The sequence below is a fragment of the Ovis aries genome, chromosome 24, assembly GCF_016772045.2.
Source record: "Ovis aries strain OAR_USU_Benz2616 breed Rambouillet chromosome 24, ARS-UI_Ramb_v3.0, whole genome shotgun sequence".
Classification (NCBI taxonomy): Eukaryota; Metazoa; Chordata; class Mammalia; order Artiodactyla; family Bovidae; genus Ovis; species Ovis aries.
This window is the reverse complement of record NC_056077.1, coordinates 25,295,377-25,318,821: the sequence shown is the minus strand read 5'-3', so window position 1 is coordinate 25,318,821 and position 23,445 is coordinate 25,295,377. Positions and strand designations below refer to the sequence as shown.

Genomic DNA, 23,445 nt, shown 5'->3' with positions numbered 1-23,445 from the left:
AATCAGGTAAATAACTATTGACATTGCCAGGTAGGGGATAAACGACCTCATGAGCACCTGCTCAGAGCCCCCGGTTCCTTTCTAAATGGCTCTCGTTTCCCCGTCTATCAGGACAGGGCCCTGGCGCCAGCTTACTCAGAATCAGCCCCTCGACCTCCCTACAGCTTTGACCATCAGCCCCTCTTCTTCCTGGCCAAGAGGCAGCTTCCTCTAGGACCTATTCTTAAGGTCTCTCTGCTCAAAACTCTGAAGCCCCAAGACCCACATGGTGAGGTTCAAATTCCTTGGCCTGATTACAGAGGACATTAGGAGCTAGTTTTGGCTGCCCATCAATGCTTTCTATCCCTGCGTCTCCCAGTAACTGGAGGGGGGTTCAGGGGCAGGCTTGCGAGACGGGCCTCACCAATCAGAGCGGCCACCCTGGCATCCTGGCGTCGCCCCTGGGTGGGCCCAGGTCCCAGGCCCACTGGTCAGAACCCTCCCTGGGGTTTCTGAGCTGTGGGTCAAGGTGCAGGGATCTGGAGTTGACCTGCTGGGGCCATCTTCCCCAGGGGAGAAAGCTACCCACCTGCAAGAGAGGAGAGACAGAAACCAAGGCCAGACCAGCAGGCGTGCGTGGCAGGGAGGGAAGGAGGCCTGGTGGGTGGAGGCCTGGCCCCGAGCTTCCTCTGCAGCTCTTCCTGTAGGTCTGTGATACCCCCGTCCCCAGCATCCTCACCTGGTCCAAACTCAGAAGAAAACCAACCATGTTTTATACAAATGAAACAAATGTGTTTATGTGAAGTCTGAAGCCTGGGTCTCTCCTGACCTAAAACCCTCTTTGGAGAGTAGTGACCCCTGGGTAATGGAGACAGCAAGGCGCAGGAGGGGGGCCTACCAGATGTTCTCTTTTTTGACTGGAAACTGGTCGGGGGTGTGCAGAGTGGAAAATCCACCAAGCGAGCGGGGGTGAGCACTTCTCTGAAGGCAGGTTACACTTGGGTAACAAAGACAGAAACCACCCCAGACTCCTCACCACCCAGCAGAGGCCTGAGCTGAGCAAGACACTGAGGGTCCCCCCGCCCCGTGACCGGGCCACGGCCACTGTGCTCTAGAGCCCGCAGGCTGTGGCTGTCCTGACGGACCAGTCAACACGGAATGGTGTTAACAACCAGACTAATGATGCGGCCTGGTGACAGCAGCTGAGGTCTGCAGCACAGCTCCGCCCGTGCCCATCCCTGGAGCCTTCTGTGGCGAGGACCAGCGCTGCCCTGTGTTCCAGACGGAGACGTGCACAGCAGAGTTGCCTGCCCCAAACCACACAGGAGTTCAGCGATGGGCCCCTGGCCTGAATCCAGGCAGCCCAGCTCGGAGCCCAGGAGCTTCCATGTGGGTTGAGGACCTGGACTGTCCTCCTGGGGGCCTGCCTGCCTGCCTCCGCCACCCACAGCAGCCGGGCCACCCCTGGGCCTACGTGTCTCTGACGAAGGTGTCCTCAGGCAGTTGGTCCCTGGGCCGGGCACAGTGTGAAGGATGTGTGTGACCATGAGCACGTTCTGTGTGCCCGGCCCCCTGCTCTCAGCTACGACCACCAGAAGCTGACGGAGAAGCTCAGGTCCAGGGCCCTCACGTAATGCCAATGCTTCGCTGGGATGAAGAGGACCTCGCCCGGGGACAGGACGCAGGACAAGAAGGGGGCCTCAGCAAACCTGGGGAACTTCTCCAGGTCGGGATTCTCCACGTCAACCTGAGAAAGTGAAGGGAGTTACCTGTCTGGTCTCAAGAGACAGGGTGGGGGTCCCACCGGGGCCCCCAGGCCCACCTGGCTCGTGTTGTGAAGAAGGTGTGTGTCGTGGGGGTACAGCGCCTCCGACTCCTGCGGGGAGTACAACCGGATGTACTTCCTGCCCATCACCTGCAAGGAAGAGACCCTTCCATGAGCAGGTGCCCGCTGTCCCCGCGCACGCCCTCCCTGCCAGCCTGCCCCACTCCCAGCAGACGCGTTAGGTCGAGTGCATTTGCTGCTGTCCCAAACCATCAGAAGGCACTTGGCTGTGGCCACTGCTGTTGAAGTGCTTTGTGTGTGTTGGCTAATCCTCGCCATGACCCTCCAAGGTGGTTTATCATCCCCCCCAACAATGCAGGCACAGAGAGGCTGAGCTGCCCACGTTCACAAAGCTGAGAGGGGACAGCTGTGTTCACGCCAGGTGGTCGGGCTTCCAGCCTCTCTGTCGCATCCCGGGCGGGGAATGGGCCCTGGACTGGAAGGACACTCTGGCTTGTCAAACCTCTCTGCCTATGATGGAAGGTTTTATAACAGATGTCCCCGCTCCCTGCCACGCCCCTTCCCTTATAACACACGCAGGCTCCCCTGTCTGTGTCCCAGGAAAACCACCCACTGGCTGAGCAGCTTCCTTGTATTTGACCTGGCTCTGATGGATGGCAGGGGGGCGGCAGCCGTTGGGGCACTTGCCCCATGCTGAGATGGCACCCGGCCCTGTTCTGCCTGTGTGAGGCATCCAATGGGATCCCAGACGATACAGGAGTCTGGAAGCAGCCCCTCCCCTCCCTGAGGCCCGGTACTGAGTCTCTGGTTTCACTTTGGTCCATGCCCCTGTCTGTGGTTCATCTCCTTGGTGTTTAAACATGGATAATGTGTGGCTGGGCCAGAAGGAAGGGGAAGGCCAAGGTTCTGAGCGGCTCCAACCTGGGCTAGGAAGTTCTGCTGGGGATCCTGGTGGAGTGGGGAGACGGTGCCTTGTGGGCCGAACCAGGCATTGATGGTGATCTCCTCTTCCTCCCCGTCGCCCAGGCAGCAGTAATCGGGGATGCTGATGTCCTGCTTCAGCTCGGGGATCTGACAGAGCATATGAGGCGGGTTAAGGCCAGGCCTGTGCAACTCAGCAGCCTAGATGTCAACTGACTCTTAAGCAGAAGGCCAATACTGTCTTCTTGTGTAATATGACGCTAGCCACATTTTACTGCATAGGAATTTTAAATCAATTTTTAAAAGTAAATATATAATTACTAGGGAAGGGTTATAATTTTCAGATTTCTTTCCATGTCACATGCATTTTATCTTTATTTCCTTTTTTAAAAAACCTGACAACCCTACTTTGTCTTAAAAATAAACCAGCTTACCATTTTCTAAATCTATCACAACATTTTAGAAAGTCAAAGAAAAAAGATGAGACTAAGTATTTATTTATCAAATCTCTGGAGAGGAAGGTTTTTCCAAAATTTACTGATGGTAAAGCAATCACAATCAGTACATTTAAGGTAAATGAAAATAAGTATATTAATATAAAATAAGTGTATTCCAATAAAATGGAAAATATCTGAACTGTGGTAAATGAAGGTTAATGTAGAGCATTCATATAAAATAATAAGGATCCCAATATGTATAAGTTACACAAATAAGCAAAGGACAAAAATCAGATCATACATAAAAAGGCTTTCAGTCCCATCAGCAAAGAAATCCAAATTAAAAACTGTCATCATTTCCTACTAATCAAATTAGCAAAGACTGAAAAAGTGATAACACCCAGTGGTGCTGAGGATGTGGTAATGTGGGCAGCCCCATGCCAGGCTGCTGGTGGCATCAAGTGGTCATATGTGGAAGTCTTAAAGCTGTGCAGACCTTGACCCAGTTGGAAGTGAGCCTGTGCTGTGCCTTTGTGTGGAGGTGTCCTGGGGTGGGGGTGTCCTCCAGGAGGAGTGAAGTTGGGACTCCGGGGCAGGTGGGGGGCAGGCAGACAAGGTTGCACGAGGAGGTAGGTGGGCTCACCTGCCCCAGCATCATCAGTGAACATCTCTAATGAGATGATTCTCCCTCAGCTTATGGTGGGGTTGCATCCCAATAAGCCCATGGTAGTTTGAAAATATCAGAAGCTGAAAACAGAACATCATAGCTGAGCCTAGCCTGGCTTAAACGTGCTCAGAACACTTTCATTAGCCTACAGCTGGGCAAAAGCATCAAACACAAAGTCTATTTTATAATGGAGTGTTGACAGATATCACCCAATTTATTGGATCCCGTACTGAAAGTGAAAACCAGAATGTTATCCAGGTCCAGAGTGGCTGAAGTGTATCCAGTGCTTACTGGTGTGACTGTGTGATGGACTGCATTGAGGGACCGGGAGACTCAGCCCAGCATCACATAGTATGGTAAACATACCACTAAGTCCAGGAAAAGAGCACGGTTCAAAATCCAAACTACAGTTTCTACTGAATGCCTATCGCTTTGGTATGACCATAAAGTGGAATCATCATCATTTGGGGACTGTCTGTACTTTAAAACAGCAAGTACCCTCGTGCAGCCCTCTCATGTCTTCCTATCCCCCACACCCACCCTACTTTCCGACCAGACAGCATGCAGCTGGGGCTCCACGGCCAGGGCTGGCGCGGAATCCATCGCCCAGAGGGAGGGGCCGGAGCTGCCTCTACAGGTCTGGTCAGGAAGTGGTTTCAGCCAGTGTGAGTGGTTTCCTCTGAGACTCTGGTTCTTTCCAAACAAGGCCAATCTACCGTAGCCCTGCCGAACCCCAACTGACAAGACTGCCTGCCATACTGGCAAGTGCTCCGGGACTCTGGGAAATTAAACACAGAATCAAGTTTGGTCCCCCAGATGCTGCAAAGGGGACCCACTCTGCTAGTTTAATCAGGGATCTTCAGAGCGAGCTCTCCAGGCCTGAAGGGACGTCTGCAGGCGACTGGCCATTCCTTTAGCGCACACACCGCTAGGGAAGGCTGGAATGCTCTCCCTGCCGGGAGCTGGGGCTGTTTTGCTCGTAAAAAAGCTGCTGTGTCCACTGCTTTGGGTTGACGCAGAAGTTCATGACCTGAGGTGCCTTGTCCTGTGGGTGAGGGGGGTCCTCAAGCTACATGTAGGATCCCCAAGGCCTCTGAGAAGCACCTGCTTCTCCCCCGCCAGGCTCATCGTCACACCACACAGTTTCTGGCTGGGATTACACCAGACCCTGGCCCTGTGGGATGCTGGGAAGCTGACTGGTTCCTGATGACACCATCAGGATTCCTGAGAGGTGATTGGTTGGCCAGATGATGTAACTGGGGGCACGGGCCAAGGATTCAGAGACCGTAAGAGGAGAAACTGTCCCAGGTGGGGCTGAGACTTGAAGGCAGGCCTAGCACAAAATATTCTGAAACATGGGGTCACTGGGAGGAAAGTCAGTAAGAGGTTTTGGGGCAAAAGGTTTTGGGTGGGAGACCTTGAGCTTGGTGGAGAAGGCCCCAGAAGCCGTGCAGAAGCCAGCCAGACATCCCTTCTGTGCTGCATGGCGGCCCCAGGGCTCTGGTTGCTCAGACTGTCCCCATGGTAGTTGGAACAACAGAGGAGAAAACACACCTCTGGGGGCCTAAGACAAAAACGGCTTCAACGCCTTTGTCCATCTTAAAAACAATCATGTTTTTGCCTTCTCCCCAATGTGCTTCCTCGTATTCTAGTCAAATGGCAACTAGCTGCTCCAGGACAGGGAGCCAAGCTGAGGGCTGAGCCCTGGTACGACTGAGGCCAGGGGATGGGACAGGCCAGTCTCTTGAGATCACACAGCAGAGGCCTGATCAACTCAAATCCCCCTTTTCCTCATTTAGCAAGAGAGGATGGGGAAAGGACCCATGAGTCCTCACATGGGGAGGCCTAGGCAGGAGACCATAGCTCTCCTGGCCCCATCGCCGCCTCCCCGCTGTAACTTTGGACCTGCAGCTCCCAGAGGCTGGCAGAGTCCCAACTGGGGCTAGGGGTCAAGATCAGCATGAACTCACTTGTTCTGGGTCAGGTTGGAGCCTGCCACCCTCACCTGGCTCCCAGAACCAGTTCTGGGAGTTCTGACCACATTTGGGTTTCCCATTCCATCCCCTGGGGGCCACCCGGAGGTGGCCTCCTCTTCCCTCAACCCAGTCCCGGGGCCTGGCCTGCCCCCTGCTGCCTGCTGGTGAGAAGGGCATCAGGTGAGTGTGCCTCCCTACTCAGAGCAGGAGGCAGAACCAGGAGGAGGCAACTGAGGTTACTACCCCTTTCCTGCCCCCTGGGGCTAGTGCCCCAGAGGGAGGTGGGAGAAGGTGAGAGGGTGAAGGATGGAGGGGCGTGGTCTGACTCACCTGGTCAAAGAGCTGGTGCTGAGCAAGGTACCCGATGTCCTTCGGCTGCTCCACGGGAGAAAAACCAGAAGGGACACAGGAAGCCCTGTTAGTTGTGACAGAGAGGTCCCTGGAGCTGCCAGTTCAGCTGGCTCTCAGCATCCTGCCCATGGCAACCACCCAAGGGCCCTCCTCTTCATCCCCCTTGGACCCCCTCCTCTTGAGCCCAGGGCCAATGTCATCCCTTGCCAGCCAGCAGGAATGGGCTGATGGGGGCACTCAGGGTCTGGTACTGCCTGTGCTAAAGAGGTGGGCCTGAGTAAGTCACCCGGAGCCCCGGGGCTCACTTTCCATGAAATGTGAAGGGGCTGCGCACACATAAAGATTTTTTAAAATAAAAATGGAATCATACAATATGCATTACTTTGAAGTCTGCTTTTCAATTTAATGATACATCGTGACTATCTCTTCCAGTCGATACATGCATATGTGACTCATTCTTTTGATGGATGCATGTTTTAGAGATAATGCATCATTATCCATTCAACCGTCCCCCAGCTGGTAGACATTCACGTGGTTCTACCATGGTGTTTCAGTAAGCAGCTGAATGCACGCGAGTGTGCGTGCTGAGTCGCTTCAGTCATGTCCGACTCTTTGCGACCCCATGGGCTGTAGCCTGCCAGGCTCCTCTGTCCATGGGATTCTTGAGGCAAGAATACTGGAGTGGGATGCCATGCCCTTCTCCAGGGGATCTTCCCAACCCACGTCCTTTATGTCTCCTGCATTGACAGGCGGTTCTTTACCACTAGTGCCACCTGGGAAGCCCAAACAGCCGAATGCTCTGGTCCTTCTGTTTATATGCCTCCAAAAGTAGAACAGTGCGGTCAAGGAGCACATGCATTACACACATTTTAGATCTTAACAGCTTCTGCCAGGTTGTTTTCCCAACACTACATCATTTATGTCCTCACCAGCCGTTAATGGGAGCGCCCACTTTCCCACATCTCTGACCACACAGGAGATGATCATTTTGTGAAAAATTCTGCCAAGCAGAAGAAAGAAAAGATCAGTGCTTTTCAGACCGGGCTCCTGGATGCTGAGGGATTCTCTGAGTATGCCTGAAGGCTTCTGCAAGGGTCAGATGGGGGCAGGTTAGATACAACGCTGGGCACCCCTGACCCCAACAGCAGCCAGAGCGGCCAACAGGTATCAGGAAGAGGAAGACACCAAGGTCCTCCCTGTTAAGAAATGACAAAATGGAAGACAATCTGGCAGTTCCTCAAAAGGTTACACACAGCGTGGCCACCTGCTCCAGCAATCCCTCTCTGCATATAGACCTAAAAGTGGAATCACATGTCCACACAAAAATGTTCATAGCATTTCTCATACTAGCTGAAAAGTGGACACAACCCAAATGGCCATCCACTGAGGAATGGATAAACAAGACGTGGGCTATCCGTCAAAGGGATACTATTTGGCCATAAACAGGTACGTGCTGTGACAGAGATGATCCTTGAAAACATTATGCTAAATGAAGGAAGCCAGACACAGAAGGTCACATATTGTGTGATTCCAACTATGTGAAATATCCAGAAGTGGCAAATCCACAGAAACAGAAAGCAGATTCATGGCTGCCCGGGGATAGGTGGGGAGGAGATACAGGAAGTGACTACTCATGAGTGTGGGGTTTTTTAGGGTGATGAGAATGTTCTGGAATTACAAATCGGTGATGGTTGCACCATCTTGTAAATATACCAAAAAGCACTGAATTGCAACCCAAAAATAAATAATTAAAACCCTCCAAAAAACAAAAGGACCTGAAATGGGGACCCATACATCCTGCCTTCCTTGCACTGGCCAGCCTACTGACCACAGGCCCTTCAAGTATGGTTTCTTGACTCCTCCAAAACCTCCCCTGGTGACATATGGAAGTCATTCTGCCCACACATGTAATGTGTTCCCTCCCTCTGGAGTATTAGGGGGCCGGAGTCGAATAACACACCTCATTCCTGATGTACTTGCTGATGAACTCGTTGACCGTCATGAGCGTCTGGGACCACCCCTCGTCCGTGTACCTGGACCCGACCTCTACGGGGACAGTGCGGCAGCCAGCGACTTCCTGGATGTACTCTAGACTATTCGGAAGACGGGGTCAGCATTGCCATCGTTATGCTAAGACCTGCTGGGCGCCCTGCTAATCGTGCTTCACACTGGGCTCCTTTCATTGGCACAAAAGCTCACAAGGTGGAGGGAGACCCCACTTCACTGCAGAGGAGATGCAGGTGCAAAGAGGTGAGGTCACTTGCCCGCCTGGCACTGGGCAGCTGTTTGCAGATAAAACCGATGAATCTGGTTCTTGTTGGGCAGCTCTGTTTTCCAGCTGGCCTAGCCTCCTAACTTCTCTCTCGCATGCCTTGTCACAAGCAGAGAGACCTTATTTGGGCCAGTGGCGGACAGTACAGGGTGGTGAGGTGCCTGGTGAGTCCTCAGCTCTGGTGGCCGGGTGCCATGTCCAGCCCTGCCTGTCACCCACCAGGGGACCCATGGCAAGTTTCTTCACCTCTCTGAGCCCTTGTTCCTCATCTGTAAAATGCAGGTGACGACAGTGCCCATCCCATGTCAGGGAAAACGATTACTCCCACAAAGCCACCGCCAAGACTCAGGCTGGCTCTGTCACCTGGCTGAGACACGCCTCCTCGTTTCCAGGCCACCATCCAGCTGCCTGATCTGATGCCTCCACCATGAACCTGGGGAGGGACTCAAAGCAGCCATGAGGAGACAGCAAACCCAGGAGCCCGTGGAGAGGGGGTGGGGCTGTCTTGGGTTCTTATTTCTACTTTCAAGCCTCGGGGACCCCTGAGAAAGTTCACAGAATTCCTGAGATCCTGCAAAATGGCATAAATACACTTAACACTGGACTGCCATGATGTACTCATGAAAAACTGCTTAGGGCAAACAGACTGCAGCCGGTAAGGACCTTATAACCTCTGGCACTGCTTCAGAGGACGGTGCCTTCAATGTAGGTTTAACCCCTCAGCAGTCCGTCTCACTTAATTGGCAGTTAAGCATCTATGAGGCTGTATTCTCTTGGGGGACCATGGGAAGAGAAATTTGGGCATCTTTGGGGATCCTAATTTAGGAAGAGGAACACTACAGCCCTCAGCAGACACCCACCTCCACTTCTTCATGCACGGCCAGTGGTTGGCCACGCCTTCCAAAATCACAGGCCTCCCTGGAACCAAAAAGTGCTTCTTGAAATACTGGAGGGATGGACAGTGAAGCCGGGGCACTGTTCTTTCTGTCATCACATCTGGAATCGGCATGTGGTCATTCCTCGCTTTCTGTTCAGAAAAGCAAGATGGCAACAACCACAGAAAGGTCAGAATTTGAGGCATTTCACCAGGAATTTGCATCAATGCTAGGAGAGTGGAGATGTACTTAGTAACAATAGTAACAGTGAACCTTTATCAGTATTACTGTGGAGCTGGAGAAGACTCCTAAGAGTTCCCCTGGACTACAAGGAGATCAAACCAGTCCATCCTAAAGGATATCAACCCTGAATATCATTGGAAGGACTGATGCTGAAGCTGAAGCTCCAATACTCTGTCCACTTGATGGGAAGAGCTGACTCACTGGAAAAGACCCTGATGCTAGGAAAGACTGAAGGCAGGAGGAGAGGAGGGTAACAGAGGATGAGATGGTTTGATGGCATCAACCGACTCAATGGACATGAGTTTGAGCAAACTCTGGGAGATGGTGAAGGACAGGGAAGCCTGGCGTGCTGCAGTCCATGGAGTTGCAGTTTGGACACGACTGAGCGACTGGCCACCACCCCAAGGATCTGTGGGGTAAACACCAGCGAGGACACAAGTGTTAAGCACTCAGTTGTGTCCGACTCTTTGCAGCTCCACGACTAAAGCCTGCCAGACTCCTCTGTCCATGAAATTCTCCAGGCAAGAATACTGGAGTGGGGTGCCATTCCCGTCTCCAGGGGATCTTCCCAGCCCAGGGATCTAGCCCAGGTCTCCCACATTGCAGGCAGATTCTTTACCACTGGGTCACCAGGGAAGCCCGTGAGGACACAGGCAAGGATCTAAAGGGCAGGACCAATCAGTCACACAAGTTGTAGCATCTCAAACTCGGCCACAGAGACAGAGTCAGCCAGAAAAGTTGGTGACACTTCCACCCAGGGGCCAGGAAGAAGTTGAACGAGACAGGCTCCTGTTGGAAATAGGGCTTGGCCACACCAACCCTCTGAGTCCTTTTTCTCAGGAGCCACAAAGCTCCCACCCTCCCACTCTCCCCCAGGAGCATGGCTTTTGCACAAGCTGAAAAAAAAAAAAGAAAAGTTGAGGAAAGAGCTTGCTCTGTTTCCAAATTGATGCAGATGCCATTTTTCAACAGGGGTCAGAACACCAGGGGGCTTCCCCCCAGGGGAGAGCTGACCCCTGTCTTCTAGGAAAATAGGGCTGATGCATTTTTGTTGGGCGTGGCCACTGGCTGCCCCGACCCCGCCCCCCACCCCACCCCCATGCCTTTGTGCCCGGCAGCTCCTGGCTCGGGCCGGGGGCAGGCCTCTTTCCGGACAGCAGGTGCTTCTGGAGGACAGCAGCGACTTTGAGGAGGATGTCTCCGAGGATGGCCGCCCCCATCAGCAGGCCCATGTCGCAGGCTTTCAGGGCGGCGGCCACGGAGGCGGCGTCCCCGGGCGGCTCGCACAGACACACGGCTTTCAGGAGGCAGCCGAAGGCGTACACCCGCCGCCAGTCCTTGTCCACGTGCTGCCAGGGCCCCGTGTTGAGCTTCTCCCAGGAGTAGTCCAGGAGCACCTCGCAGGTCTGCAGACACTTGCGCCGCTGGCCCCCGTGGAAGAGCTCGGCGGCTTCCTGCAGCAGCATCACCACGCTGCCCTCCACCTTCTCTCCCAGTTCCAGCTTCAGCTCCTCTTTGGTGCGGGGCAGGAGGGCCTGGAGGGCCTCCCAGAGCGCGCTGGGCCCTGCCATCGGGCCAGGCAGCTCAGTCTAATGGGTGCTAGAGGGAAAAAACATATATATGAACAAACAAATATATACATATAGAAAAATATTTATGTATATAAAACAAGCCCATCTATATAGATATATAGATATATAGATGGGTTTCCCAGGTGGCGCTAGTGGTAAAGAACCCACCTGCCAATGCGGGAGATGTCAGAGACATGGGTTTGATCCCTGGGTTGGGAAGATCCCCTGGAGGAGGGCATGGCAACTCACTCCAGTATTCTTCCCTGGAGAATCCCATGGACAGAGGAACCTGGCAGGGTTGCAGGGTTGCAAAGAGCCAGACACGACTGAAGCGACTTAGCATGCACACACGGGGAAAAATAAGTTACAGCAAAACATGTTCTATGCCTATATACCTGTGGTTCTATATTTTCAAAAAATAAGCTTTCTTCAAAGCTAGGTCTGTGATGACATCCAGTGGCCAGAATGTCAACCACTGAGATTTTTCAAAAACCCAAATGAACTTTTTGGCCAACCCAATATATAAAAAGAATTTTCCTAGATAAAGAGATCTAGAGACCATACACAGACCTGGTCCCCTACAGGTTCCCAAGGCTTCCCTACTTGTCCCGTGTAATGTACATCTTATCTGCACTGATTCTTCAGCACTGGTCTTTTCCTGTGAGGGCAGGGTCCCCGTCTATTTGGGGTCACCACTGTATCTTCAGGGCCTGGCATAATACTAGGCACGCAGTGGTCACTAGACCCATGTTTGTTCAGAGAGGAACAACTGTCCTTGTCTGGAATGCCTCCAACACCCCTCCTCTCTGGCAAACTCCTATCCCACCTTTAAGGCCCAACTTAAATGATCCCCTATGTGAAGCCAGCCAAGATTCACTGACAGTGTTTTGGGTTTGAATGGCCCTTGAGTGTCTTGCAGTCAAGCTCATAGTGGGCACTAAATTCAGACTACTGAAGGAATGTTACCTTAACCGTCTCAGGAAGAAACCCGGAAATACATAAATCCTATACAAAAAGGTTTATCACAGTTGATGCCTTTAGTAATTTTAGCCTGGACATTATACACAGATGGCAGGCCGGTCTCCAGGAAAAACTACTAATAAGTGACTAGTATACTGCTCACACTTATGGTTATCTATTTGCACTACTATGTTGTAGGTGATGGCTTCCCAGGTGGCTCGGTGGTAGAGAATCTGCCTGCCAATGCAGGAGACACAAAGGATGCTGGTTCGATCCCTGGGCTGAGATCTCCTGGAGAAGGCAAGGGCACCCCACTCCACTATTCTTGCCTGGGAAATCCGAAGGACAGAAAAGCCTGGTGGGCTACAGTCCATGGGGTTGCAAAGAGTTGGATGCGACTGAGCACGCACACAGGTTGTAGGTGTTACACTAACAGCTGTCATATCCCTATCACATTTGAAACTAAGAAATAGGGACCGTCATGCTTTTGCAGAGACTGCTGGGTCAACAAACTTTACCTGTGAAGGGCTAGATTTCAAACAGTTTAGGCTTTGCCGGCCATACAGTCACTGTTGCTGCTGCTCTGTTACGGTAGCATGAAAGCAGCTTTACACAGCGTGTACACAAATGGGTATGGTGTGTCCCAATGAAACCTGATTTACAAAAACAAACTCTGGCTTAAAGTTCACCACAGTCCATTCCATCTTCTTCCTGGGCACACAGTTAGACCCCATTTCTCTGTCTCAGTTGCAGTTAGATGTGAGCATGACACCATGTTCCAGCTAATGCATGGAACGGGGCATGGAAGGGTCCAGGCCTGGTCCATAAACACTTCCTATACGAACCTCCACACTACCCCTACCCACTGACTGGAAGGGAAGGACTCTGAGGCCCCAGGGGATGGCAGAGCCACAAGACAGCCCCCTAACCAGGAATGTGCAGGCCGGAATGCTTCGTGTGCAAAAAATAAACGTGTGTTTCGCCACTGCAGTGTTGATGCTTGCTGTAACAGTTACCCTGCCCTGACACGACTGAGCGACTGAACTGAACTGAACTGAACTGACTGATCAGTAACTTCCTTCTGGTGCTGAGGAAAGAGAGGCAGAGAACACAGGGGGCATTTGTTGAGTATCGGTGGCTTGAAATCTTTTCTCTTTCTTAACAACACATCTCCACTTCCTTTTGAGAGATTCCTTCATGCCCCCTGAGTTCAGTGTGGTGGGATGTTGCCAAGGGGTGGGTATGTGACCCACGCTAGTCAATGAGTTGCCCCTTTTGGATGTAAACTTTAAGGAGATCAGCTAGACCAGAGGCAGCTGCCATTTCATTCTTCCTAGTGGCAGCTTCTGGACCAGACCGTTCTTGCTAGGGTCTCGTACTCACGGCCTACTAGTCCTAGGATGCAGAACCATTTTAGCTCTTGTCTTTTCCAAGTCCAGTTCTCCAGCTTTTTGTCTATTCCATGGGCTCCGAAAGCCTGCCAAGAAATTTCCTCTTGCTTATGTCAGCCAGGGTTGGTTTCTGAGGTTCATAATGAAAGAACCCTTCACACTCAGGAGCCACTGGTGGATGGTGAAGGCAAAAATGAAGACTTGCTTGTGATAAAGCCCCATCAGATGCTTCACTTCTTGTGAGGGAAGAAAGCCAGTCACCCTCTGGTGGAAGAGAGCCCAGTGATCCTTGCTTGCTACTATCAATCCCCCATCTAATCCCCCTTCTCTTGAGTATGGGCAGGACCTGTAATTTGAGTGGTAGGCAGAATAATGTCCCCCAAAGATGTCCACATCCTAAACCCCAGAACCTGTGAGGATGTTACCTAACATGGCAAAAGGGACTTTGCATATGTGACTAAGAATAAGGGATTACCCTGAGTTATCTGGCTGGGCCCAACCTAACACTGAAGTCCTTGACATGATCGTTCCTGGCCAAAGCAAGGGTCAGAGGGGAATGTGACTGCGAACTGTCAAAGAGATGCAGTGTTGCTCTGAAGATGGAGGGAGTCCCAAGCCAGGGAGCGCGGGCAGTCTCTAGATGGTGGAAAAGGCAAGGAAACAGATTCTCCCCTAGAGCCTTCAGAAGAGGATGAAGCCCTCCTGCGACCTTGATTTTGATTCCATGTTGCACTTTTGGCCTACAGAACTGTAAGCTAATAAATTCTTATTGTTTTAAGTCAACAAGTTTGCAATAATTAGTTACATCAACAATAGAGAACTATCAATACATGCCTGCAACCAACAGCTGTGTAGGTTTGGTGTGTGTTAAGTGTGTTGGTCTCTCGGTCATGTATGACTCTTTGTGACTCCATGGACTGTGGCCTGCCAGGCTCCTCTGTCCATAGAATTCTCCAAGAATACTGGAGTGGATAGCTGTTCCCTTCTCCAAGGGATCTTTCTAACCAAGGGATGGAATCCAAGTCTCCTGCATTGCAGGCAGATTCTTTACCATCTGAGCCATGTGAAGCTATTCTTTTTGGCCTAAGAGATGAGATGTCATTTCTGGAATCAGGTTCCATAAGACTGGAACATTCATCTTGCTGGCAGACTCTCTCTACTGCCTTCTTGGTTTGCATGCACTGATGAGCAAGTGGCCCTGCCGTAGGGGCCCGTATGACAAAGAACTCAGGGTGGCTTAGAACAACAGCAAACTAGGAACTGAGGGCCCTCCTGGAATCCAACAGCCCTCCAGGAACTGAATTTTCCCAACAACCACAGGTGCTTAGTGGAGTAGGAAATGGTAACCCACTCCAGTATTCGTGACTGGCGAATTCCATGGACAGAGGAGCCTGGCAGGCTACTATCCATGCATACAGGCTCCTCTGTCCATGGAATACGCCACAGATAATAAGGCAAAAGGAGAAGACAGCGGGAGAGGATGAGATGGTCGGACAGCATCACCAACTCAATGGACATGAACTTGGGGCAAACTCCGGGAGATAGTGAGGGACAGGGAGGCCTGGTGTGCTGCAGTCCATGCGGTCACAAAGAGTCAGACATGATTTAGTGACAGAACAACAGAAGATAGTAAGCACTTCTATGAGATTTCCTGGACACGTTGGGACTCTATCTATAACTCCGAGAGAACAGGAAGACAGACATGGCTCCCTTCGGCCCTAATGTGTGTGAAGAGGTCAGCAGTAGACAGAGAAGCAAACTTGTGTGCAGGATGCTAGAGATACGGCCCCTGAAGGTGTGCCAGGCAAGCCATTCCTATTTCCGGGCCCCATTCCAGCTCACTCCCCACCAGCTCAGGAATATTTGTATTCAGCAGGTAGAATCCATAAGAGTATGATATGAATTGCCTCATTCCCTCCCCCAAATGATGACCCTACAAAGCTGATAACGTACATGAAGTGTTTACTGTAAGCCAGGAATGCTCCAAGTACTTTATATACACTCAGCTCTTACAGAAACTCTGAGGAAAGTATTATCACCTCCATCTTACAGATAAGGAAGCTACAGCAGAGAAGTTAAACGACTTCCCGAAGCAATTCAGCTAGTTTAAGAGGTGGAGCAGAAATTTCAAACTCAGGCAGGACTTCCCTGGTGGTCCAGTGGTTAAGAATCCACCTGCCAGTGCAGGGGACACCAGTTCGATCCCTGGTCCGTGAAGATCCCCCATGCCTCGGGGCAACTAAGCCTGTACATCACAACTATGAACCTGTGCTCTAGAAACCATCCTCCGCAACAAGAGACGCCACCTGAATGAGAATCCCAAGCACTGCTTGGGATTAACCCAAGAGGGTAACCCCTGCTCTCTGCAGCTAGGGAAAGCCCGCACACAGCAAGGACAACTTAGCACAGCCAACATAAATAAATATTAAACAAAAAGAAAAACCCAAACCTCGGTCTAGTCCCCCAATCTGTGATCCTATAGGTGAGGGAACAGAGCCGCAAGACCACGAGCCAACACATGGTGAAGCCAGACAGCTGGGTTAATTCCATTTTTCTTTTTGGCCGCACCATGCCGCATGTGGGATCTTGGTTCCCAGGCCAGGGATTGACCCCATGGCCCCTGTGATGGAAGCACAGGATCCTAACCACTGGGCCGCCGGGGAATTCCCTAGGTTAACTCTGAAGAAAACTCTGAGGAATTATTATTATCCTCATTCTGCAGATGAGAAAATCCTATCACTTCCCAGAAGAGAAGGGCAAGCCCTTCCCACTTGTTACTGTGTTTGAGGGACCTCATCCTGGTCCTGTCCAAAAGTAAGAGCAGTCTATTATGGTTTCCCTAGCATCCCTGTCTAATTTTGCTCCTCACAATATTGGGAAGTGAACAGGGATGTATGTGGTCATTTCCCCTGAAACCCCATCCTCCTATTTCGCTGATGAGGAAACTAAAGTCCAGGAGAAAAAATGAAGTGACTCAACCAAAACACCACAGTCAATCAAGGGCACAGAGACAGGACTTAAAACTTCTGGTCAACCTCCATGCCCTTTTCCTCTGTGCCACGTCAATGCCCCAGGCTTTGTCTGTCTCTTGGGCCTTATCACGCAGCTTGCAGATCTTAGCTCCCCAGCTAAGACTGAACCGCGCTCCTACAGTGAAAGCGCCGAGTCTGAGCCTCTGGATCGCCAGGGAGTCTCCAATGCTGCCTGCTTTGTGTACATTATCTAACATATCCCTCGCAACTCTACAATGTGAGGTTTTACAGGTAAGTGAAGTGAGATTTGAGAAAATAAGCAATTTGTCCAAAACTTTATAGCAAGTGGCAGTGTGTACCCAGAACACGCTTTGTGTTCAGGCATAAGGACTGTGTCAGCTTTTGGAGCTCTGGGTCCCAGCTCAGGCCTTGGTTCACAGTGGTTATCCTTCCCAGCTGGCTTACTGCATGACAGGACTCAGACAGCCTGAGTGGTCTGCCCAAGCGTGCCAGGATGATTCCTGTCTCCAGCTCCTAGAAGATTCTTAAATACCTTGCGTTGGCCTCGTTAATAGCAACCTTAGAAAAGTTTCACAGTGCAGCCTTCCAGCGCGGGTGGTCTTATCCACCAGCCACATGCAGAAGAGCACGTGGACCCACCAACTGGGTGGCCTCAGGGCTCATCTCCCTGAGTGTCTCATGTAAGTCTTATAAAGCAATTTTTTTTCAAGTGGCAAAACATGAGTAATTTTAATTTTCTTCTTTCTTTTCTGCTTTCCATATTTAAAACATTTTTATTTGCTTTTGATTGAAGGATAATTGCTTTACAATATTGGGCTAGTTTCTATCATACAGCGAGGCTTCCCTGATAGCTCAGTTGGTAAAGAATCCACCAGCTATGCAGGAGACCCTGGTTCGATTCCTGGCTCGGGAAGATCCCCTGGAGAATGGATAGGCTACCCACTCCAGTATTCTGGCCTGGAGAATACCATGGACTCTATAGTCCATGGGGTTGCAAAGAGTCAGACAGGACTGAGCGCCTTTCACTGCCATACAGCAACATCAATCAGCCACAGGTATACATATGTCCCCTCCCTCTTGAACCCCCATCCCACCCCTCTAGGTTGTCACACAGCACTGGTCTGAGCTCCTTAAGCGGTATTTGAAAAATCTCATCTTGGGTGTGCAAAGACCTCAGAGGCCTCATATTCTGGCTTCTCACAAAGGTCTATAAAAAGGTCTCCCAGAAGACCACTTATTTGCCTTAATGGAAAAACGGCTTCTACTGGGCCTATGTACCAGCTCTGTAAATTGGTCTCTTGTGGCCTTATTAAATAGCCTCCTAGAGGGTTTCAAATGACCTACAAACTAGTTCCCTGGGATGCAGAATTTTAACCTTTGCAAACCGGCCTCCCCAGGTGATGTCGCAGAGCTCACAAAAGCCTGACAAAACCAGCCTTCAAGGTGCCCTTATGTGCTGCTTTGCAAAATGGCTTCCCAAGGTGGTCTTGCATTTGGTTTTCATAAATACAAATGAAAGGTGGCTGAATGGCTGCTTTGCCAACTGGTCGCGGGAGAGCCTCAGGTGGATGGCCATATGGACCACCCTTCTGAGAGGGAGGGCCTCAAGACGGTTGTGAAAAACAGCCTCCTCTTGGCCACATGAAACAGCCAGAGGAATTTACTTTGAATCCAGAGTTCCTCAGCAAATGTCTTACAACCAGGCCTTCAGGATCTTGTGCTGACACCGCACGACACAGCCTTTCAGAGTGGGGGCTTCAGGAGAGCCGAGTTCGTTTTCAAAATGGTTTTACAGGTTGCCTCTGTATGAGCCACTGAAATGGCCCTGCAGGTCTCATGACTGACCTTAAACACTAGCCTCCCAGAGAGCCTTACGAGGGCACCACGTGGCAGCCACAGTGAGGTGCCATGCTGGCCACCATCCGTGTGCGTGCGTATGTGTGCATCAAGTCGCTTCAGGCCTGTCCGACTCTTTGCGACCCCATGGACCATAGCCCTCCAGGCTCCTCTGTCCATGGGATTCTCCAGGCAACCCACAGTGTGGGTTGCCATGCCCTCCTCCAGGGGATCTTCCCGACCCAGCGATCATACAGGCATCTCTCACATCTCCTGCACTGGCAGGCAGGCTCTTTACCAGTAGCACCACTGGGAAGCTCATTCAGGCCTCACATCCAGGCTTTACAGATCAGGCTTCCAGCATTCCCCATTGGTCTGACAGTAAGGTTTCTTGACAACTGTTACCAAGCAATTTTCTGGAGAAAGGTATCAGCCTGAATAGCCTCATGGCCTGGCTTTGCTGATTTGCTTCCCAGAGTTCCTCACTGAATTTCCTTTTTAATAAAAGGTTGTAGTAAATGAAGGGGGCCTTCCAGAGGAGGGAATCAGGGTAAACTGTATGAACAATCTTTCAGAGTGGGACTGTGGACTGGCCTTTACACTGCCCATCTGCCCACCCCCCACACCTGACCAAGAGCTCCACATAAAAGGGACACGCGTGTTGCACAAACAGCCTCTGGTAATTAGCTATAGGTCGGTTAACCACAGAATTTACCATACAAACCAGGATGCCAGGCAGTGCTGAGTTGCTCAGTCATGTTCAACTCTTGTGACCTCATGGACTGTAGTCTACCAGGCTCCTCTGTTTGTGGAATGTCCCAGGCAAGAATACTGGAATGGGTTGCCATTTCCTACTCCAGGGGATCTTTCCGACCCAGAGGTCAAACCTAAGGCTCCCATGTCTCCTGCACGGGTAGGTGGTTTCTTCACCTGGGAAGCAGGATGCTATGTATATAACCCTTTTATTTATAAGCCTAAGCTTGGTAAAATATACATTTATTTTTCTCTTTCAAAATTGTTTATTTTCATCACTTTCTCTGTTCTTTACTGCTTGGGACTGTCATTTCTGCATGTAGGAATTTCACCTTACACAAGTCAAATACCAGAAGTTCTGAATACTGGAAGTAACTTTCAGGGACAAGTCATAAACTGGCATTATTCCAGGCAAATTGAGACCCACAGTCCCCCAAATCATCAGTTCAGTTCAGTTCAGTCTCTCAGTCGTGTCTGACTCTTTGCGATCCCATGGACTGCAGCATGCCAGGCCTCCCTGTCCATCACCAACTCCCAAACTAATGTCCACTGAGTCTGTGATGCTATCCAACCAGCTCATTCTCTGTCATCCCCTTCTCCTCCTGCCTTCAATCTTTCCCAGCATCAGGGTCTTTTCAAATGAGTCAGTTCTTTGCATCAGGTAGCCAAAGTATTGGAGTTTCAGCTTCAGCATCAGTCCTTCCAATGAATATTCAGGACTGATTTCCTCTAGGATGGACTGGTTGAATCTCCTTGCTGTCCAAGGGACTCTCAAGAGTCTTCTCCAACACCACGTTTCAAAAGCATCAATTTTTCAGCATTTATCTTTCTTTATAGTCCAACTCTCACATCCATACATGACTACTGAAAACACCATAGCTTTGACTAGATGGACCTTTGTTGGCAAAGTAATGTCTCTGCTTTTTAAGAAGCTGTCTAGGTTGGTCATAACTTTTCTTCCAAGCAGCAAGCGTCTTTTAACTTCATGGCTGCAGTCACCATCGGCAGTGATTTTGGAGCCCAAGAAAATGAAGTCTGTCACTGTTTCCACTGTTTCCCCATCTATTTGCCATGAAGTGATGTGACCAGATGCCATGATCTCAGTTTCCTGAATGCTGCCATACAAAAAAGCCCGAGTGAAAAAAACAAAACAAAACAAAACAAAAAACAAAAAAGCCCGAGTGGCCTTCTAAACTCACCTTAAAGTCAGTCTCCCTGGGATTAACTGGCATTGGCCTTAAAAGATGTCTTGTTGGTTACAGATGGCTGTTTTTCGAAAGCGGTGAGGGTAGAGGTGAACTGTCTTTTATAAAAGGTTGTATTAAATGAACGAACCTTCCAAAGAATGTTCCTGTGTCCTAGCTTTGTAAACTGACCTCCCAGAGCACCACCTGTCTGTACTGGCCTCTCCATGTAAGACAGCTTTCATGGGAAGGTCAGGTACTGGCTGCATAGAACTGCTCTTCTCAGTGGACTGACTTGACTTCTTACATAAAGGTCTGTTTGCTGGCATATGAAATAATCTTGAAAAGGTGGGGGTGGTGCTGGGGGGCTTGTTGGAAAAAGACTATATGAGCTAGCTTCTCACAGTGACTTTAGTCTTGGCTGTACAGGCCACTCTAAAGTGAACTTCAAAACAGCTTCTTGCTGGTCACATAAAACACCAAGGAGCCAAGTACAGGCTGTACACAACCAATGGCCTAACTCGGGTCCTGAGCTTCATGAATTCACATCCAGATGGAGTACATCATTGGAAAGTGGTGTCTGGCTGGCTGTTAGACAACAACCCAAGTGGGTTCCTGTCAGCTCTAACATAAAGCCTTCTGGAAGCCACTGCAGCCATCCCAGAATTCTCTTAAATTATCTTTAAGGCTCTGAAGTGCTTCTCGGAATATATCAGCTTCAATCTAGCTTTCTGGGAACAGGCTGCTCAGTTCTGTAAAGTGCAGAAAGGCTTGGGGTGGAGCCTGCTGGTGTGATCCCAACACCTGCCCTGACTTGCTCTAACCCTGCTAAGCACCACGACTTATCTTTGCTGGATTCCGAGGGCGCATAATGCGACATCTATGCTCAGAGTTAACCCCTGTTGAGTCAGCCACCCGCTTCCTCCAGGCGGCCACATGCACAGGCCCCATCGGGTCCTCCAGGACAGGTGGGCTGGACCGGCTCTATGTATCCCCACCATGCCTCTACCGGGAGATTTCACACCTTTTCCCTTCCCAGCACCTCTCCCGGGACTTTTATTTCCCTCGGTCTGCATTCGGGGCCCGATGGTTCAAGCCTGCTCAGTCTTCCTAGTTCCAGACCGACAACAAAGGTAACTGGCCAGGCAGAGATGGGCGGCATGCACCTGCCGGTACAAACACTGGGAAGCGCAGGGGCCTTCGAGTCGCATCAGTGAAAGTTGCTCAGTCGTGTCCGACTCTTTGCGACCCCATGGACTCTACAGTCCATGGAATTCTCCAGGCCAGAATACTGCAGTGGGGTACCTTTCCCTTCCGCTCCAACGGATCTTCCCAACCCAGGGACTGAAGCCAGGTCTCCCCCATTGCTGGCGAATTCTTTACCAGCTGAGCCACCAAGGGAAGCCCAAGAATACTGGAGTGGGTAGCCTATCCCTTCTCCAGGGGAATCTTCCCGACCTAGGAATCGAACCCGGGTCTCTCCTGCATTGTAGGCTGATTCTTTACCTGCTGAGCTACCGGGCAAGTGAGCTACGAACCAATCAGACACCAAAAACGGCGCAAGCGCACAACAGCCTGGTCGCACGCAAGCGCAAAAAGCAATACCTGGCATAAGGGGAGCACTACGCATGCGCGGAACCTAGGCCCTCTCCTCGGCGGCTTCGGAGAGTCGACCCGCTAAACTGCGTTCTCAGAGCGCATGCGCCGCCCTGGTTTTCCCCTCCCCAAGGCCTCGCTGAGTTTCGGGCTTTGAAGGGCTGCTTCGGGCTTTCCAAGGCGCACGCGCGAGACGGTCCCTGCCCGCTTTCCCTCTACATCCGACGCCTGCGCAGTCCTCCCCCTTAGTCCGGCCTCCGTTTCTAAGGAGCCAGAGCTGTTCACTCCTCTCGAGTTGCTCACCTACCTGGCTCAGATTTGGACGGTATCGACACGCCGGAGGCCGGCGACGACTTGTCCTTTGAAAACCGAACGCTCCGGCCCTCCGAGTAGTCAGAAGCTTGCCTGGGTATCGATCACTTGCAGCTCGATTGCCCACCAAGGCATGCCTAGCGAAGCGCCGAGTGATCGATGCCGTGGCCCCGCCCCGCCCGATTTTAAAGGCGGGAGGGTGGAGCTGTGGCCTAGGGTTGTTGGGCCTTTCCCTTGGTTTCTCCTCTGTGGAATGGGGACATGTGCGATTACCTCTGTAACGGTACCGTATACAAAGCAGTTTCTCACCCACATTTTGTCAGTCAGTCCTCTTTTTTCAGAGAGATGAATCAAGGTAAACCAGTCCATCCTAAAGGAAATCAATCCTCAATATTCATTAGAAGGACCGATGCTGAAGCTGAAGCTCCAGTACTTGGGCCACCTGATGCGAAGAACCGGCTCATTAGAAAAGACCCTGATGCTGGGAAAGATTGAAGGCAGGAGGAAAAGGGAGTGACAGAGGATGAGATGGTTGGATGGCATCACCGACTGGATGGACATGAGTTTGACCAAGCTCCGGGAGATGGTGAAGGACAGGGAATCCTGGTGTGCTGCAGTTCATGGTCTTGCAAAGAGTTGGGCACTACTGAGCAACTGAACAACAGCAGAATCAAGGTTCAGTGAAATAAAGTGGCCAAATATTTGTACTTTAGGAAAGTCGCAGATGCTGACTTTTCAAAGTTCACCCCCAAGTCCTGCATCCATGGCCTGTAGAAGTGAGGAGGACCAGGGTGTCAGTGTGGAGTGGCATGCAGGGGGTCAGAGCCTTCACTTCTGCCCCTGCTGCCTTGATGTTGGGTGGTGTGAGCATCACCCCAGGGCGTCTGGTTTTGATCATTCACCCTATGACCTTAAAGGACCAGGCCGTTGGAAGCGCTGAGAGTTTGGCTCATACTAGTTTTGGAGGCTAGGTAGAAATGGGAAGGAAACTCATTTGCTGGTGTTAACGAAAACTTTGTGACATTTTTTAAAGAAGGTATTGTTTAGTCGCTAAGTCGTGTCCAACCGTTTGCAACCCCATGGAATGGAGCCTGCGAAGCTCTTCTGTCCATGGGATCTTCCAGGCAAGAATACTGGCATGGGCTATCGTTTCTTTCTCCAGGGGATCTTCCTGACCCAGGGTTCAAACCCCGGTCTTCTGCATTGGCAGGTGAGTTTTTTTACCACTGAGCCACCTGGGAAGCCCTAAAGGCAGGCTTTATCTGTGGAAGACTGCTGCAGTGGAGCGTGGGGTGTGGGCACGCTATGTTGTGATAGGGTAGAGATGAAGTACAGCTCTGAA

The 23,445-nt window shown here is 51.1% G+C and overlaps 1 protein-coding gene across 3 annotated transcripts; it reads right to left on the bottom strand.

The window, feature by feature from the left end:
- Window positions 1-749: 749 nt before the first annotated feature.
- Window positions 750-22,205, bottom strand: KDM8 (lysine demethylase 8). 3 transcript variants are annotated; one of them, XM_060406210.1, is made up of 9 exons: window positions 20,211-22,205; window positions 18,974-20,126; window positions 10,611-11,106; window positions 9,250-9,416; window positions 8,078-8,210; window positions 6,097-6,141; window positions 2,687-2,836; window positions 1,802-1,894; window positions 750-1,726 (listed from the first exon to the last, which is right to left on the bottom strand). In XM_060406210.1, the coding sequence occupies exons 3-9, from the start codon at window positions 11,076-11,078 to the stop codon at window positions 1,562-1,564; spliced, it is 1,221 nt and encodes a 406-aa protein (XP_060262193.1). In that variant the 5' UTR covers window positions 11,079-11,106; window positions 18,974-20,126; window positions 20,211-22,205; the 3' UTR covers window positions 750-1,561. The 3 variants fall into 3 exon arrangements, with proteins under 3 accessions (XP_060262193.1, XP_042095909.1, XP_004020903.1); XM_042239975.2 differs by having other exon boundaries at window positions 22,099-22,205; XM_004020854.6 differs by lacking the exon at window positions 18,974-20,126 and having other exon boundaries at window positions 22,099-22,205.
- Window positions 22,206-23,445: the final 1,240 nt, after the last annotated feature.

Bases quoted from the DNA above. Each gene is read 5' to 3' on its own strand.
- KDM8 (XM_060406210.1), bottom strand. From the start codon at position 11,078: ATGGCAGGGCCCAGCGCGCTCTGGGAGGCCCTCCAGGCCCTCCTGCCC. The intron at 9,417-10,610 runs GCATGGGGGTGG...TTTTCTGAACAG, and splicing joins AGGAGCTGCCGGGCACAAAG to AAAGCGAGGAATGACCACAT. The intron at 2,837-6,096 runs GTGAGTCAGACC...ATGCTCTGTCAG, and splicing joins AGCACCAGCTCTTTGACCAG to ATCCCCGAGCTGAAGCAGGA.